The sequence below is a fragment of the Schistocerca piceifrons genome, chromosome X (assembly GCF_021461385.2).
Source record: "Schistocerca piceifrons isolate TAMUIC-IGC-003096 chromosome X, iqSchPice1.1, whole genome shotgun sequence".
NCBI classification, from domain to species: Eukaryota; Metazoa; Arthropoda; class Insecta; order Orthoptera; family Acrididae; genus Schistocerca; species Schistocerca piceifrons.
In genome coordinates this window covers 169,732,781-169,746,513 of record NC_060149.1, presented here as the reverse complement: position 1 = coordinate 169,746,513, position 13,733 = coordinate 169,732,781, and the positions used below count along the sequence as shown (strand labels likewise).

At 40.2% G+C, this 13,733-nt stretch overlaps 1 protein-coding gene across 1 annotated transcript in view; it reads left to right on the top strand.

Annotated features, from left to right (window-relative positions):
* Nucleotides 1-13,733, top strand: part of LOC124723043 (E3 ubiquitin-protein ligase HERC2) — an 819,840-nt gene that overhangs the window by 683,177 nt on the left and 122,930 nt on the right. Inside the window, exons 71-72 of the mRNA XM_047248222.1 lie at nucleotides 358-535; nucleotides 12,931-13,080. Coding sequence (XP_047104178.1) covers nucleotides 358-535; nucleotides 12,931-13,080 — 328 coding nt within the window. The remainder of the gene's footprint in view (nucleotides 1-357; nucleotides 536-12,930; nucleotides 13,081-13,733) is intronic.

The following is a 13,733-nucleotide window of genomic DNA, read 5'->3' as shown; positions in this document are numbered from 1 at the left end:
GTTTACAGATTTTTGCGTTATAACTTCAAACAATGGGAAGTCCAGGTTGGAAATCAACAATATTAGGAGAAGGATAGATTACTACTCACCATAAAGATGACACTCTGAGTTGCATAGGTGCAACGAAAAGACTGTTACACATTTAGTTTTCAGCCAAAGCTTTCTTCAGAAAAGGAAACATGCACATTCACACAAACAAGCATACCTCATTCACGCGACACTATCTCTGGCAGCTCCAACCAGAAAGCCAAATGCACATTTGTGAAACTTAAAAGACAAGTCTGAAACTATACTGTCTTTGGCACTATTGTTGTAGCTGTAATCATGTGATTTGTATTTTCGTTTGTCTTTCCTCAGCTCATGTGATCGACCAAGAGTGGTTGAAGCCTTGAGAGGGAAGGAAATAGTAGATATAGCATGTGGTGGGGCTCACTCTGCTGCTATAACAAGTCGTCGTGAAGTGTACACGTGGGGGAAGGGCCGTTATGGTCGCTTGGGTCATGGAGACAGTGAAGACCAGCTAAAACCAAAATTGGTAAGACAATTTTCAAATGTAAGAGCTTAGGCTTTTGTGGCCAGAGTCTACATCAAGAAAATTTTTCTGTATATGTGACCATCTCATATGTAATAAAAGTACCAATGTTTTGGTTGCTATTGCAGGCAGACTTCATAAAGGTAATGAACGTTGCCTGCAGTAGCATTCAAGACATTAGTAGTTTTATTATATATGATGTGGTTACACACACGGAAGGATTTTATTGAAATCATTTCCAAACTTTCAAATTATTTTAAATTATTTCTCTTCTACACATACTAACATTTTTGTGCTTTCAACATCATGCAGCCTGATTTTCCTTTCTTTTTAAGTGTTTTCAAGTGGTTTTGTCACCACAGATTTGCAGATCTGTTGGCAAGCTACTCTCAGCCACTTGTTTCTGTAATTCCACTTTCTTTGTTGTTTTCATTTCTCTTAGATTTGACTTTTTACCACTTATATTTTTTTATATGTATTAAGATTACTCGCATGGACTATAACATAGTTGTAAAAAGTGATGTACATTTCATGATACTCCTAACCCCTGTGGATTATGTGCATCAACTTACAATAAATTGGAAGGAAGAATTTTAAATTAACATTGATAACAGTGTTTCAGATTTTTTATGAATAGCTGTTACCTTCTAGGAAAAAACACTGATTTTATCTAAATATTAAAGGGAGAAAACAACCAGTTGATACTGTAGCTGTATCCAAATAAAAGCTCCAAAACATATGTTTATTAAAGATACTGATGCTCTTAAAAGGTAGCCATATTTACAGTTTAAACACTTCTGATACTCCATAAGGAGCAGTACATAATATTTAAGCTCAGCTACTATGCATTTCATTAATTAAGCCATTCAGGAGAGTGATCCTCAATCACTGTCTCCAAGGTTGTGCAGGAACAAGCACTCTGTTAGGCAGGCCTTGTTATGCCCTGGACTATGGCTCAAACAGAATGGTGGATGGCATATCAGTTTTAAGTGAGAAGATGAGTTCGGACCAGCCTCGGAAGGAAGACTGAGAAAATTATTGTGCCTTTGGCACTTCAAACTGATATAAAGTTCTGTGTACTGGTTCTACACAGGTGAATCTGGCCCAATCAACCGCCATATCATCGTCTGCCAGTGGCGTCACTGGATGCAATACAGAGGCTCAAGAGGCCAACAAACCACTCTCCTGGCAGTCGTTGGGTTTCTCAACCTTGGAATCACTATTAATTGGTCAAGTAGCTACTCAGTTGGACTCACGAGGCTGAGTGCACACCTGTCCAGTCCTGCCACCAACCAAAAATCCCTGGCAGTACTAGGAATCAAACTTGTCTTTTCCACACAGCAGTTGGTCCTGCTGACCACTCAGCTATGGAGGCAGACTATCTTCCCAAAGAGCTGTGCACAAATGCCAAACAAACCTTACAGAGTGATGGTAGTGCATTAACTGACCAACTGTTGCTCTATGTTGATACTGCAACTGACTATTACAGCCTGTGCATGATGGAGAGGTTGTGTTCTTTTTTTCTGATGATCTGTGGTTGTGTTTATTGGAGTATGTGAATTTGCTGAACAACTGATATTGAAATTCTGCAAATCCTCGTGAGTCCACAGAGAGCTTCTCTGTGATGTGAAAAGATGAATGTGGTGTACAGTTTGTGTAACATGAGTTGTTGGACCAAACTTTCTTCCACCAAACCATAACTTCTAGTTCAGAAATAGTGAAAAGATCTACTGTTGTTTTATGGAGGACATGCAAGAGTGCACAATGCTATTACATCTCTGTGATAATAGCATGAGATGTTTTTGATGATACGGTAGATGTGCAAAAGCTCTGGTGTATGTGTGATAAGGGGCACAGGCAGCATAGGAGTAGGACTAGCTCCAAGTGATTAGGAATGTATACTTCATACTAATTTCACATTCTATTTGGCTTGCCTTTGCCATTTAGGTGCATTTCATTCTAGTAAAAATATTTCTCCCTATCAGATCAGTTGGGAGAAACAAAATACACAGCTGGAAAGAAATAGTACATGCTTTCAGAGGTTTCCAATTCACTCAAGATTTATTGTTGCAACAGTACATACGGAGTACGTGAAATGATTACATTTGCAGATCAGTAGCACAGGTGGTTCAGAGGTATCAGAGCTCAACCCATGATGAAACACCCATATTAGTACGTGGTGTAGCCTCCATTGACAGTGCAGGTGCTGACTGTGGCATCCGGTTGATCATACAGAAGGTGAATATTGTCTGGGAACCTGTTCATGAAGATGTGTAAGAGTTGTTGATTGATGAGTTGCTTAAGTCACTTCTCGACCCATCTTCCCACATGTGCCCAACCAGAGACAAGTCCAGAGATCATGCTGGCCAGGGAAGTTGTACATTGAATTTCACGGGCAGTGTGTGGGCGAAAATTATCCTGTTTGAACAACACATCACCTTCCTGTTGCAAGAATGGCAAATGAACAGGTCTAACAACATTCTGCACGTACTGAGTGCTGGGTAGCATCTCTCCAGAAACACCAAAGTTGAATGAAAGTTGTAACTTATCGCACTCCAGACCATAAGGCCTTGGGTGGGGTCAGTGTGTCTTAGATGAATGCACTTTATGAGACAGTACTCAGCAGGTCTGCATTGTACATGAAATGATGATCACTTGCATGCAGGCAAAATCTGTTATCATCATTGAAGACTGTGGCACACGACTCCATTTTCCAAGTGATCCTTGGCACTGGTTGAGCCATCCATGTTGTTGCACTGTGACATGAATAGAAAAGAGGCTAGAGGTGTGTCTGCCTGTAGTTCCACTGCTAATAACTGGTTTGCAACAGTTTTTGTTGACACAGCTGGGCTTATATGCCCTCTTATCTGTGCTGTGGTAGTTGTATGATCTGCCACTACTACCCTTACAATACAACGATCCTGGTGGGCCTCTGTTCTGTGTGGACATTCAGAACCTGAATGTTCATGTGACCACTGATACCAGCATCGTTGCACATGTGATGCAGCACATCCGACTCGTATGGTAATTATCGTAAATGACCATCCTGCCACTCACAATTTGACCTCTTTCAACTCGCTCAGTTTGCTGCAGGAAGCACAAGTGCGTCCTCGTGGCATGATTGCCTGGTTACTTCACACATTTGCACTACACTGAGCCTTGTGGCTGTGAGCATTGCCTGTTACAGGGTAGACATAGATGGTGCTCTTTTAGTTATGCTTACTTTCATTCCATAATGTCATATGGGATTTTTTTGGGGGGGTTAATTCATCAAGACATGCTAAAGTTTTCCGAGCACAAAAATGTGCAGTAAGAGTTATATGTGGTGTGAACTCAAAAACATCTTGCAGAAGCCTGTTTAGGGAACTAGGGATACTAACTACTGCTTCCCATTATATTTATTCCTTAATGAAATTCGTCATTAAAAATATATCACTTTTTCAAACCAACAACTCTATTCATGGAATCAGTACTAGAAATAAGAATAATCTTCACAAGGATTTAAGGCACTGACTCTTGTACAAAAAGGTGTGCATTATTCAGGAACACACATTTTCAATAACTTGCCAGCAGCCATAAAAAGCTTAACAACCAATGAAATTCCATTTAAGAGAAGCCTAAAGGATTTATTGGTGGCCAACTCCTTCTACTCCATTGATAAATTTCTCCGTACAATCTAACTTCCGCACCATTTCAGTGCAGTAACGTGTTCATTGTAAGTAAGTATTGTTGTAGTCTTATTACATGTTTATTACCTTATAAATAAAAAACTTTTTTATTTTAAATTCAGTGCATTAGTGTTTGTAAAGTGATTCTTTCATATAGTGTTCATTAAAAAGATTATGAACATTCCACTTGGGACCTGTGGAAGGTACAGCTTATTTGCTTCAGTTGTAAATATTTGTCATGTATTATTGTTTTTCTGACATGTTCTACATCCTGGAGGACCACCTCACTACGGATCAGTTGGAATGAAAGTAAATCTAATCTAATCATGAAAAGAGACTGTATGTTGTCTGAATTTAAGTTCAGAATGGTGTCAGGTTGCCCATTGAAGGGCAAGTTCAGGAGAACTAATGTTGGGTAGGAGAATCTAAATAGACTGTGTTGTGTAGCAGACACTAAAGTCCCTTGAGTTATGCCATAGTGTAGGTTGGTTCAGCTTGAGCACTTAGGCACCCACGGGCAGTGGTAGACAAACAGGTGTTGTACAGGCAGGCAGGCAGCAGTGCTGTAGCATACATGGCTCTACTGCCAAATTTAAACTACATGACCAAACAAGATAATGAATTCCTTATGTGATGGAGGAGGCTGGAACTGGAACCTAGAAACTATCATTAATGAAATACAGATCAGAAAGTTATGTGAGTAAATGATGGTTCTGATAAAATGAATTGTATCCATGGTGCACCTAAAGTTTAAGAAGCCTGTTCTTAATTTTCCTTTACAAATATAAATGAAGAAAACAATCAAGGTAGCAATTCGAAACATTAAAAAGTGAAAAATATGGACACTTCTGGATTTCAAAATATTTATACCAATCAAGAGTTGTTAGTGTCAAATAAAACTCAAGTCTTGGTGAATCCTAACGGGCAAATAGAAAAGAATGCAGTAACATCACAGAAAATATATTGCAACTTGTCACATGCAGAATGTTAGATGTGAGTTTTCAGTGAATAGTGCACTTACGTAAAAGTAATGCATTGCAATTAGACATGTTGGAAGTGGTCATTTTGATCTTAGTCAGTCTGCTCGTTTTAAGGGGCATCATTTTGCAAAATTTTTGAGAAGATGATGTACTAGAATTCTTTTCGATTTGTATTTAATAACTTTCCAAACCATTGGAATCTTTACTGGTAAGTAATGGTGGTCACTTTTTCTTTCAGTTTTGTAACTATGTGCTTTACTGTTCTTTTGAAATTGTGTTTGATTATACTGTGAAGATACTATGAGAATGCTTGACTCCTTGAAGATGCACGTACACATGTTGCGTGGATGAACATTATCTTCAGTGCTCATTTTTGTGCACACAATTCTTTCCTTCTAAGTAATGAATTACCCCATAAAGTTATGCCTTAAGATGTATCTTAAGTTATTGATGTGTTTATTTCTGAAACAAGCAATTATATGAAGAGCAAAAGTTGCTGAGGAGCTCAGTGATGTGGGTGTTCTTTCCCCCAAGTTCATATTTCCATAATACGTACATCCAAAAAGTCTGAGCATATTGCCATATTCATTCACTGACTTCATTTCATGTCCTATATTAACAGTTGGTTTTATTATGTTTACTGTACACAGTGATTTTTTCTAAATTTAAACAAGAATAAATTCATAGAGAACCACTTAATAATTCTTTGAAAATATAATAAATAGTGTCCTCTGTTGCTGTCTTTCTAATAAAATCAGTTACAGCACTTGTGCCATCTACAGAAAGTATCCTCTCTCATGATGTATGTTAAGGGTATTGATGGCAGAGGGCATGGGTCATATTTCAGTGGTGCCAGTTGGGTCTAACAGCAGATCAGCTTTCACTAGGCATGACCTGCACCTCAATAGGTATGGGAAGGGGAGGCTGGCAAAGTTTATAGGTGACAGTGTAGTGAGTGGTGGTGGGATCACTCACGGAAAAATTCCTGTAGTAGATGGTGTTAGAGGTACACCTTTTTTAGATTAAAGTCAGCTGATAGGTATACCTGCTTAAAGGAAGTGTCTCTAACTTGGGGCTCACCTTCAGAGGATGTCATGTTTCCAAGTAGAGAACGAATTAGCATATTTCATCAAAATATGAGGTATTAGAGATGAAGTTAGTGAACTGCTTCCAGATATTGACTCTGAAATTATAGGTAAGTTGGAGCACCACTTAAATAATTTGACAATTCAGAGGCTTCCTTTACCAGAATACAGATTAGCTGGCTGTTTTTCAAGGAGTTCCTTGTGAGGTGAGGGAGTGGCTCTGTACGTAAAAAACAGTATTCCTGTTGAGTCCATAGACCTATCACGGCACTGCACTGAACGCATAATTGAATGTTGTGCAGGGGCAGTTGACTTCAATGAAACTAAACTTCTAATTGTTGTTGTTTATAGGTCCTCTAACTCTGACTTCAGAGCGTTTCTGCCCAAGATAGAGAGGGCTCTTAATTGACTTTGTGGGAAGTACCAGAAGTTAGTTATATGCAGTGACTTCAATATAAATTTTGTGTATGATGGTGCAAGAAAAAGCATGTTGGTAGATCTTCTAAATTCGTATGATCTGATGCAGACTGTGTGCAGGGTGCAGGGTAACAGTAGCACAGCTGTAGACAATATTTTTATTCATTCTTCATTACTAGATGGGCATTCTGTTAGTAAAAGCGGGAATGGCCTTTCAGACCATGAGGCACAAATTTTAACACTAAAAGGCTTTAGTAGTCAAACAAATCTCACATGTAATTACAAACTATGTGGGAAAGTTAATCCAACAACAATAGAGATTTTTTTAAACCTTGTCAAGGAACAAGAGTGGCAGGATGTTTATAGTGCCGCTAACATAGATGATAAATGTAATGCTTTCCTTGATACATTTCTCATGCTCTTTGCGAGTCGCTTTCCATTAGAACATACTAAATGGGGCACTAGCAGTAATAGGCAGCTGTGGTGGCTGACTAGTGAGATAAGGATATCATGTAGAACAAAGTGGGAATTATATCAAAATGTTAGAAGTAGTCACAATCAAGCTGCAGTATCCCATTACAAACAGTATTGTAAGGTGCTTAAAAATGTTACTAGAAAAGCAAAGAGTATGTGGTATGCAAAGAGAATAGCTCATTCACAGTATAAAATTAAAACCATATGGTCAGTTGTGAAGGAATTGTCTGGTCGGCAGCACAAGGTCGATGATATAGTCAGTTCACAGTAAAAATATTTCTGTTACTGATAACTCAGATATATGTACAGTATTTAACAATCATTTTCTGAGCATTGCTGGTGAATTAAATAAAAATTTAGCTTCTACAGGGAATCATATAACTCTTGGAAAATGCCTTTCCGAGATTGATGTCTGAAATACTCCTCTGTGATGCAGACAAGGAGGAGATTGAGTGAATAATTAAATCACTGAAGACTAAGGACTCTCATGCTTATGATGGAGTGCCTAGCAGAATATTAAAGTACTGTGCTGCACATGTTAGCCCTGTATTTAGCCATATTTGTAAGTTTTCCTTTAGGAATGGTCAGTTTCCAGAATGATTAAAGTACTCAGTAGTAAAGCCGCTTTATAAAAAGGGAGAAAGGGATAATGTAGATAATTTTAGACCTATTTCTATGCCATCAGTGTTTGCTGAAGTTATTGAAGAGGCTGTGTATGTAAGGATAATTGATCATTTTATATCACACGATTTGCTATCAAGTGTACAGGTCAGCCTTTGAAGCCATTTAACAACTGAAAATACTATATTCTCTTTCCTTTGTGAGGTAATGGATGGGTTAAACAAAAGGTTTCAAATGCTAGGCATATTTTTTGATTTAACTAAGGTGTTTGATTGTGTTGATCACAAAATATTGCTCCAGAAGTTGGACCATTACAGAATACGGGGAGTTTCTCACAATTGGTTCACCTCTTACTTTAGCAACCAACTCACAATGTTGAGAAAGGCTGTGATGTGGGGTCTGAGTGGGGTCGGTCAAGTGGGGGGTGCCCCAGGGATTAGTGTTGGGGCCACTCCTGTTCCTTATTTATATAAATGATATGCCCTTCAGTATTACGGGTAACTCTAAAATATTTCTGTTTGCTGATGATACTAGCTTGGTAGTAAAGGATGTTGTGTGCAACATTGGCTCGGTTTCAAATAGTGCAGTTCATGACCTAAGTTCATGGCTTGTTGAAAATAAAGTGGATCACAGTAAGACTCAGTTTTTACAGTTTCTAACACAAAATTCAACAAAACCTGACGTTTTAATTTCACAGAATGAGCATGTGATTAGTGAACCTGAACAGTTCAAATTTTTAGGTGTTCAGGCAGGTAGTGAACTGTTGTGGAAAGTCTGCATTCAGGATCTTGTTGAAAGAGTTAATGCTGCCATTCTTACTATTTGAATGGTATCTGAAGTGAGTGATCGTTCGACACGAAAATTAGTCTACTTTGCTTATTTTTATTGGCTTATGTCATATGGTGTGGAGTAACTCTTCCCATTCTAAAAGGATATTTTTGGCTCAGATACAGGTGGTTCGGGCAATAAGTGGTGTAGGTCCACAAACCTCTTGTTGATCCCTGTTCATGAGTCTTACTTAAACTTGTCAATAAAGTGGAATATCATTCACATGTCTGATGTAGATGTATTTTATTTTATGTCACAGAAAAGACAAAGTTGTTAGCTTATAGGCAATAAAGAATGCAAATTTTCTTAAAAGTTCATATTCCCCGGTGAGAAATAATACTATCCAGTATTAATTGTGAGTATTGTTTTTAAGGGGTGTAGGATGTCAGACCGGCAGATGGGGAGTAGAAGAGACACCACTAGACATTTTAATTTCCTCTGTCCTAAATATAGGGTTGATGGCTCCCATTTTAGATGTACACATTTGAATTCCAGAGAGCAAAATACAGTGACATGTGATAGAAGAATGCTTTTCTTCTTCTGATACACTGGCATCTTGCAGAATGATCTGATCTAAAACAGCTTGGACAGGTAAATGCCCTCTAACACCTTTGCTGTAAGTGTGTCCAGTTAATATCTTGTCAACTTTGGCACACTTAAGACCAAATAACATGTCTTACATTTCCTCAGACATATATATTTTATATATCAAACTCTTCAGAATGATGTGCACTACAAAAAGAGCACATTTTTGAAAATCCAGCACCTTTGCTGTAAGTGTGTCCAGTTAATATCTTGTCAACTTTGGCACACTTAAGACCAAATAACATGTCTTACATTTCCTCAGACATATATACACTCCTGGAAATGGAAAAAAGAACACATTGACACCGGTGTGTCAGACCCACCATACTTGCTCCGGACACTGCGAGAGGGCTGTACAAGCAATGATCACACGCACGGCACAGCGGACACACCAGGAACCGCGGTGTTGGCCGTCGAATGGCGCTAGCTGCGCAGCATTTGTGCACCGCCGCCGTCAGTGTCAGCCAGTTTGCCGTGGCATACGGAGCTCCATCGCAGTCTTTAACACTGGTAGCATGCCGCGACAGCGTGGACGTGAACCGTATGTGCAGTTGACGGACTTTGAGCGAGGGCGTATAGTGGGCATGCGGGAGGCCGGGTGGACATACCGCCGAATTGCTCAACACGTGGGGCGTGAGGTCTCCACAGTACATCGATGTTGTCGCCAGTGGTCGGCGGAAGGTGCACGTGCCCGTCGACCTGGGACCGGACCGCAGCGACGCACGGATGCACGCCAAGACCGTAGGATCCTACGCAGTGCCGTAGGGGACTGCACCGCCACTTCCCTGCAAATTAGGGACACTGTTGCTCCTGGGGTATCGGCGAGGACCATTCGCAACCGTCTCCATGTAGCTGGGCTACGGTCCCGCACACCGTTAGGCCGTCTTCCGCTCACGCCCCAACATCGTGCAGCCCGCCTCCAGTGGTGTCGCGACAGGCGTGAATGGAGGGACGAATGGAGACGTGTCGTCTTCAGCGATGAGAGTCGCTTCTGCCTTGGTGCCAATGATGGTCGTATGCGTGTTTGGCGCCGTGCAGGTGAGCGTCACAATCAGGACTGCATACGACCGGGCACACAGGGCCAACACCCAGCATCATGGTGTGGGGAGCGATCTCCTACACTGGCCGTACACCACTGGTGATCGTCGAGGGGACACTGAATAGTGCACGGTACATCCAAACCGTCATCGAACCCATCGTTCTACCATTCCTAGACCGGCAAGGGAACTTGCTGTTCCAACAGGACAATGCACATCCGCGTGTATCCCGTGCCACCCAACGTGCTCTAGAAGGTGTAAGTCAACTACCCTGGCCAGCAAGATCTCCGGATCTGTCCCCCATTGAGCATATTTGGGACTGGATGAAGCGTCGTCTCACGCGGTCTGCACGTCCAGCACAAACGCTGGTCCAACTGAGGCGCCAGGTGGAAATGGCATGGCAAGCCGTTCCACAGGACTACATCCAGCATCTCTACGATCGTCTCCATGGGAGAATAGCAGCCTGCATTGCTGCGAAAGGTAGATATACACTGTACTAGTGCCAACATTGTGCATGCTCTGTTGCCTGTGTCTATGTGCCTGTGGTTCTGTCAGTGTGATCATGTGATGTATCTGACGCCAGGAATGTGTCAATAAAGTTTCCCCTTCCTGGGACAATGAATTCACGGTGTTCTTATTTCAATTTCCAGGAGTGTATTTTATATATCAAACTCTTCAGAACGATGTGTACTACAAAAAGAGCACATTTTTGAAAATCCAATTTATTTTTTAATTTTTGATGTCCTGTCTCAAATTGGGGCCGCGACTATCAAGTTTTTGTCCAGTTCAGAAATATTGTAGATCTGGGGCTCTCTATGGTGATGTCTGACCAAACTCTTGCACAAGGAGAAGCAGCTTGATTTATGGTGTAATAATCCTCTTCTGCAAAATCCTTGCAAGTGTGTGGTTGGCTAATTTTTAATGCTACCACATCTTGCACATGAAAGTGCACAAATGACCACTTGCATGGATGAATAGTATCATTTTCCAATCACCACGACACTCAGAATCCATGAATATCTTCATTAATGAAACCATGTTAAAATACTGTACCCCCCCCCAAGCACCAGTACGTCCATTCTCCTTGAGGCAAAATAGCTCATTCTTGAATTTATTTATAATTGATGCCAAGCAAACATCTCTCTCAATTTTGTTGTACAGTAATATCTTCAATATTGCTCAAAATGTTGAAAACTCATCTCTTTTTTTCTTCTGATACACTGGCATCTTGTCAACTGATTTGCAGCATAAACTAAACACTTCTTTCAGCCCAGACTCTGCCATTGTGTAATCAGTGCTCCCCGTGCAGAACATCAGTGCATGAAATCATTCCAGTCACATGTAAATAATCCCAGACTGGATTTCTTGAGGCTTTATATACAGAGGTTGTTCCAAAGTAACAAAACGTATGGCGTGTTGCTGCTGGCTGTCATTAGCAGCATATTGTAATGCTGTATACACTGTATCATGGTAACTTGCTGGTGAATTAATGAATGCTAGGAAATTTACTGCACTTCTTTCACAATTAATTGTGTTACTGGCAGACATCTTTCAGGAACTGCTTAATTCTCTCTTAATTATGGCAAATAAGTTCTCAGTTAACTGGAAGTCACTCCACTATTTAAACATGAGCACAATGAAGTTATTTTGTCTACTCACATAAGAGAACTGGCAGGAAATGCTGGGGAAGGTACACTATGTGATCAAAAGTATCCAGACACCCCCAAAAGCATACGTTTTTCATATTAGGTGCATTGTGCTGCCACCTACTGCCAGATACTCCATATCAGTGACCTGAGTAGTCATTAGACATAGTGAGAGAGTAGAATGGAGCACTCCACGGAACTCACGGGTTTCAAATGTTTTCAGGTTATTGGGTGTCACTTGTATCATACGTCTGTAGGCAAGATTTCCATACTTCTAAACAATCCTAGGTCCACTGCTTCCGATGTGATAGTGAAGTGGAAACGTGAAGCAGCATGTACAGCACAAAAGTGTACAGGCCGACCTTGTCTGTTGACTGATAGAGACTGCCGACAGTTAAAGAGAGTCGTAATGTGTGATAGGACGACATCTATCCAGACCATCACACAAGAATTCCAAAACGCATCCAGCATTTTGTAATAGCGATGGTACCCTCAGCTGTATTTATGGGTCTTACTTGCAGTTGATTTCAGTGTCGCGTTACGGCATCCTTGGGTCCTCAAATGATACCAGGTGAGTGTGTGGACACTGGATAATCTTTGTTATACTTCTCATAGTGGGTACAAAAAATCAGTGTCCACTATGCTGAACCTTCTCTCCTGTTATGGTGTGAACAATGGAAGTACATCAGTGAGACTATTGAAATTAATATTTCTTAATATTCTATATGGCACACATTAATATGCGGGTATTTACATATATACGACAGCATATTTTGTGAGCCTTTGACTGAAAAAGGAATATTTTCTGTATTTCACTATACATATTAAAGTTTTTCAGTTAATCCTTGGTGTGAAGAGTTTCAACATCTTTTGCATCACCTAACTTAATATGAGGGGTACCTTTTTTTAATTGATTCAAGCAGATGTTACATTTTATTAATGATAATGATGATGAATGTTATAAAATATTTAGTGACTGTTTTAATACCACATGTGTGGTTTTTTTAATTTTTTTATGTTAAAGTGCTAAATTGTTTTGCTTTTTTTTTGCTTTTAGGTTGAATCTTTAGTGGGATATAATGTCACTGACATTGCTTGTGGTAGTGGTGATGCACAGACACTTTGCATAACTGATGACGACAATGTGTGGTCCTGGGGAGATGGTGACTATGGTAAACTCGGCCGTGGTGGTTCTGATGGCTGCAAGGTCTGTACTGTAAAAAAAAAAAAAAAAAAAAAAAAAAAATCAGTAATTTACATCTTTTCGTGCAGTATGCAGGACAAATACGTTTTCTGTGTAAAGTTAACGGCACATAAATGGATCCATGTTTTTTGCATAAATACGTATCATGAGTCTCCAACAAATGACAGGTACCACTTGCCTCTGTTCACCAGAAATGTTGCCCATCAGATGTGTGAGATATTATTGACTGGAAATTTGTTTGTAATTATCCAGGGGTTGGGGGTGGGGGGTGTCATTCCCAATGTGAAACAGGTCTTCCAGGTGCCATGAAGAGTGCAGGCTGCAGTCAGCTGCAGGTGGTGGCTCATAGTGGTACCAATGATGTGTGTTGCTTTGGATCAGAAGTAATTCACTCTGCTTTCCAGCAGCTGTCTGAAGTGGTAAGATGAAGGCAGAGCTCAGAATCTGCGGCATTGTTGACCACACTGATTGTGGACGTTTGGCACAAACTAAGTGGAGGGTCTTAATAAGAGGCCAAATCGGACAGTTCTACAACCATATAGACTGCAGATTCATTGACTCACATCATAGTATATGTTGGAATCGGTCTTTCATTCTTTCTGTTTGAACAAAAACACTAGTGACAAGTTCAGTATGAGATGAGAGTTTGACATACA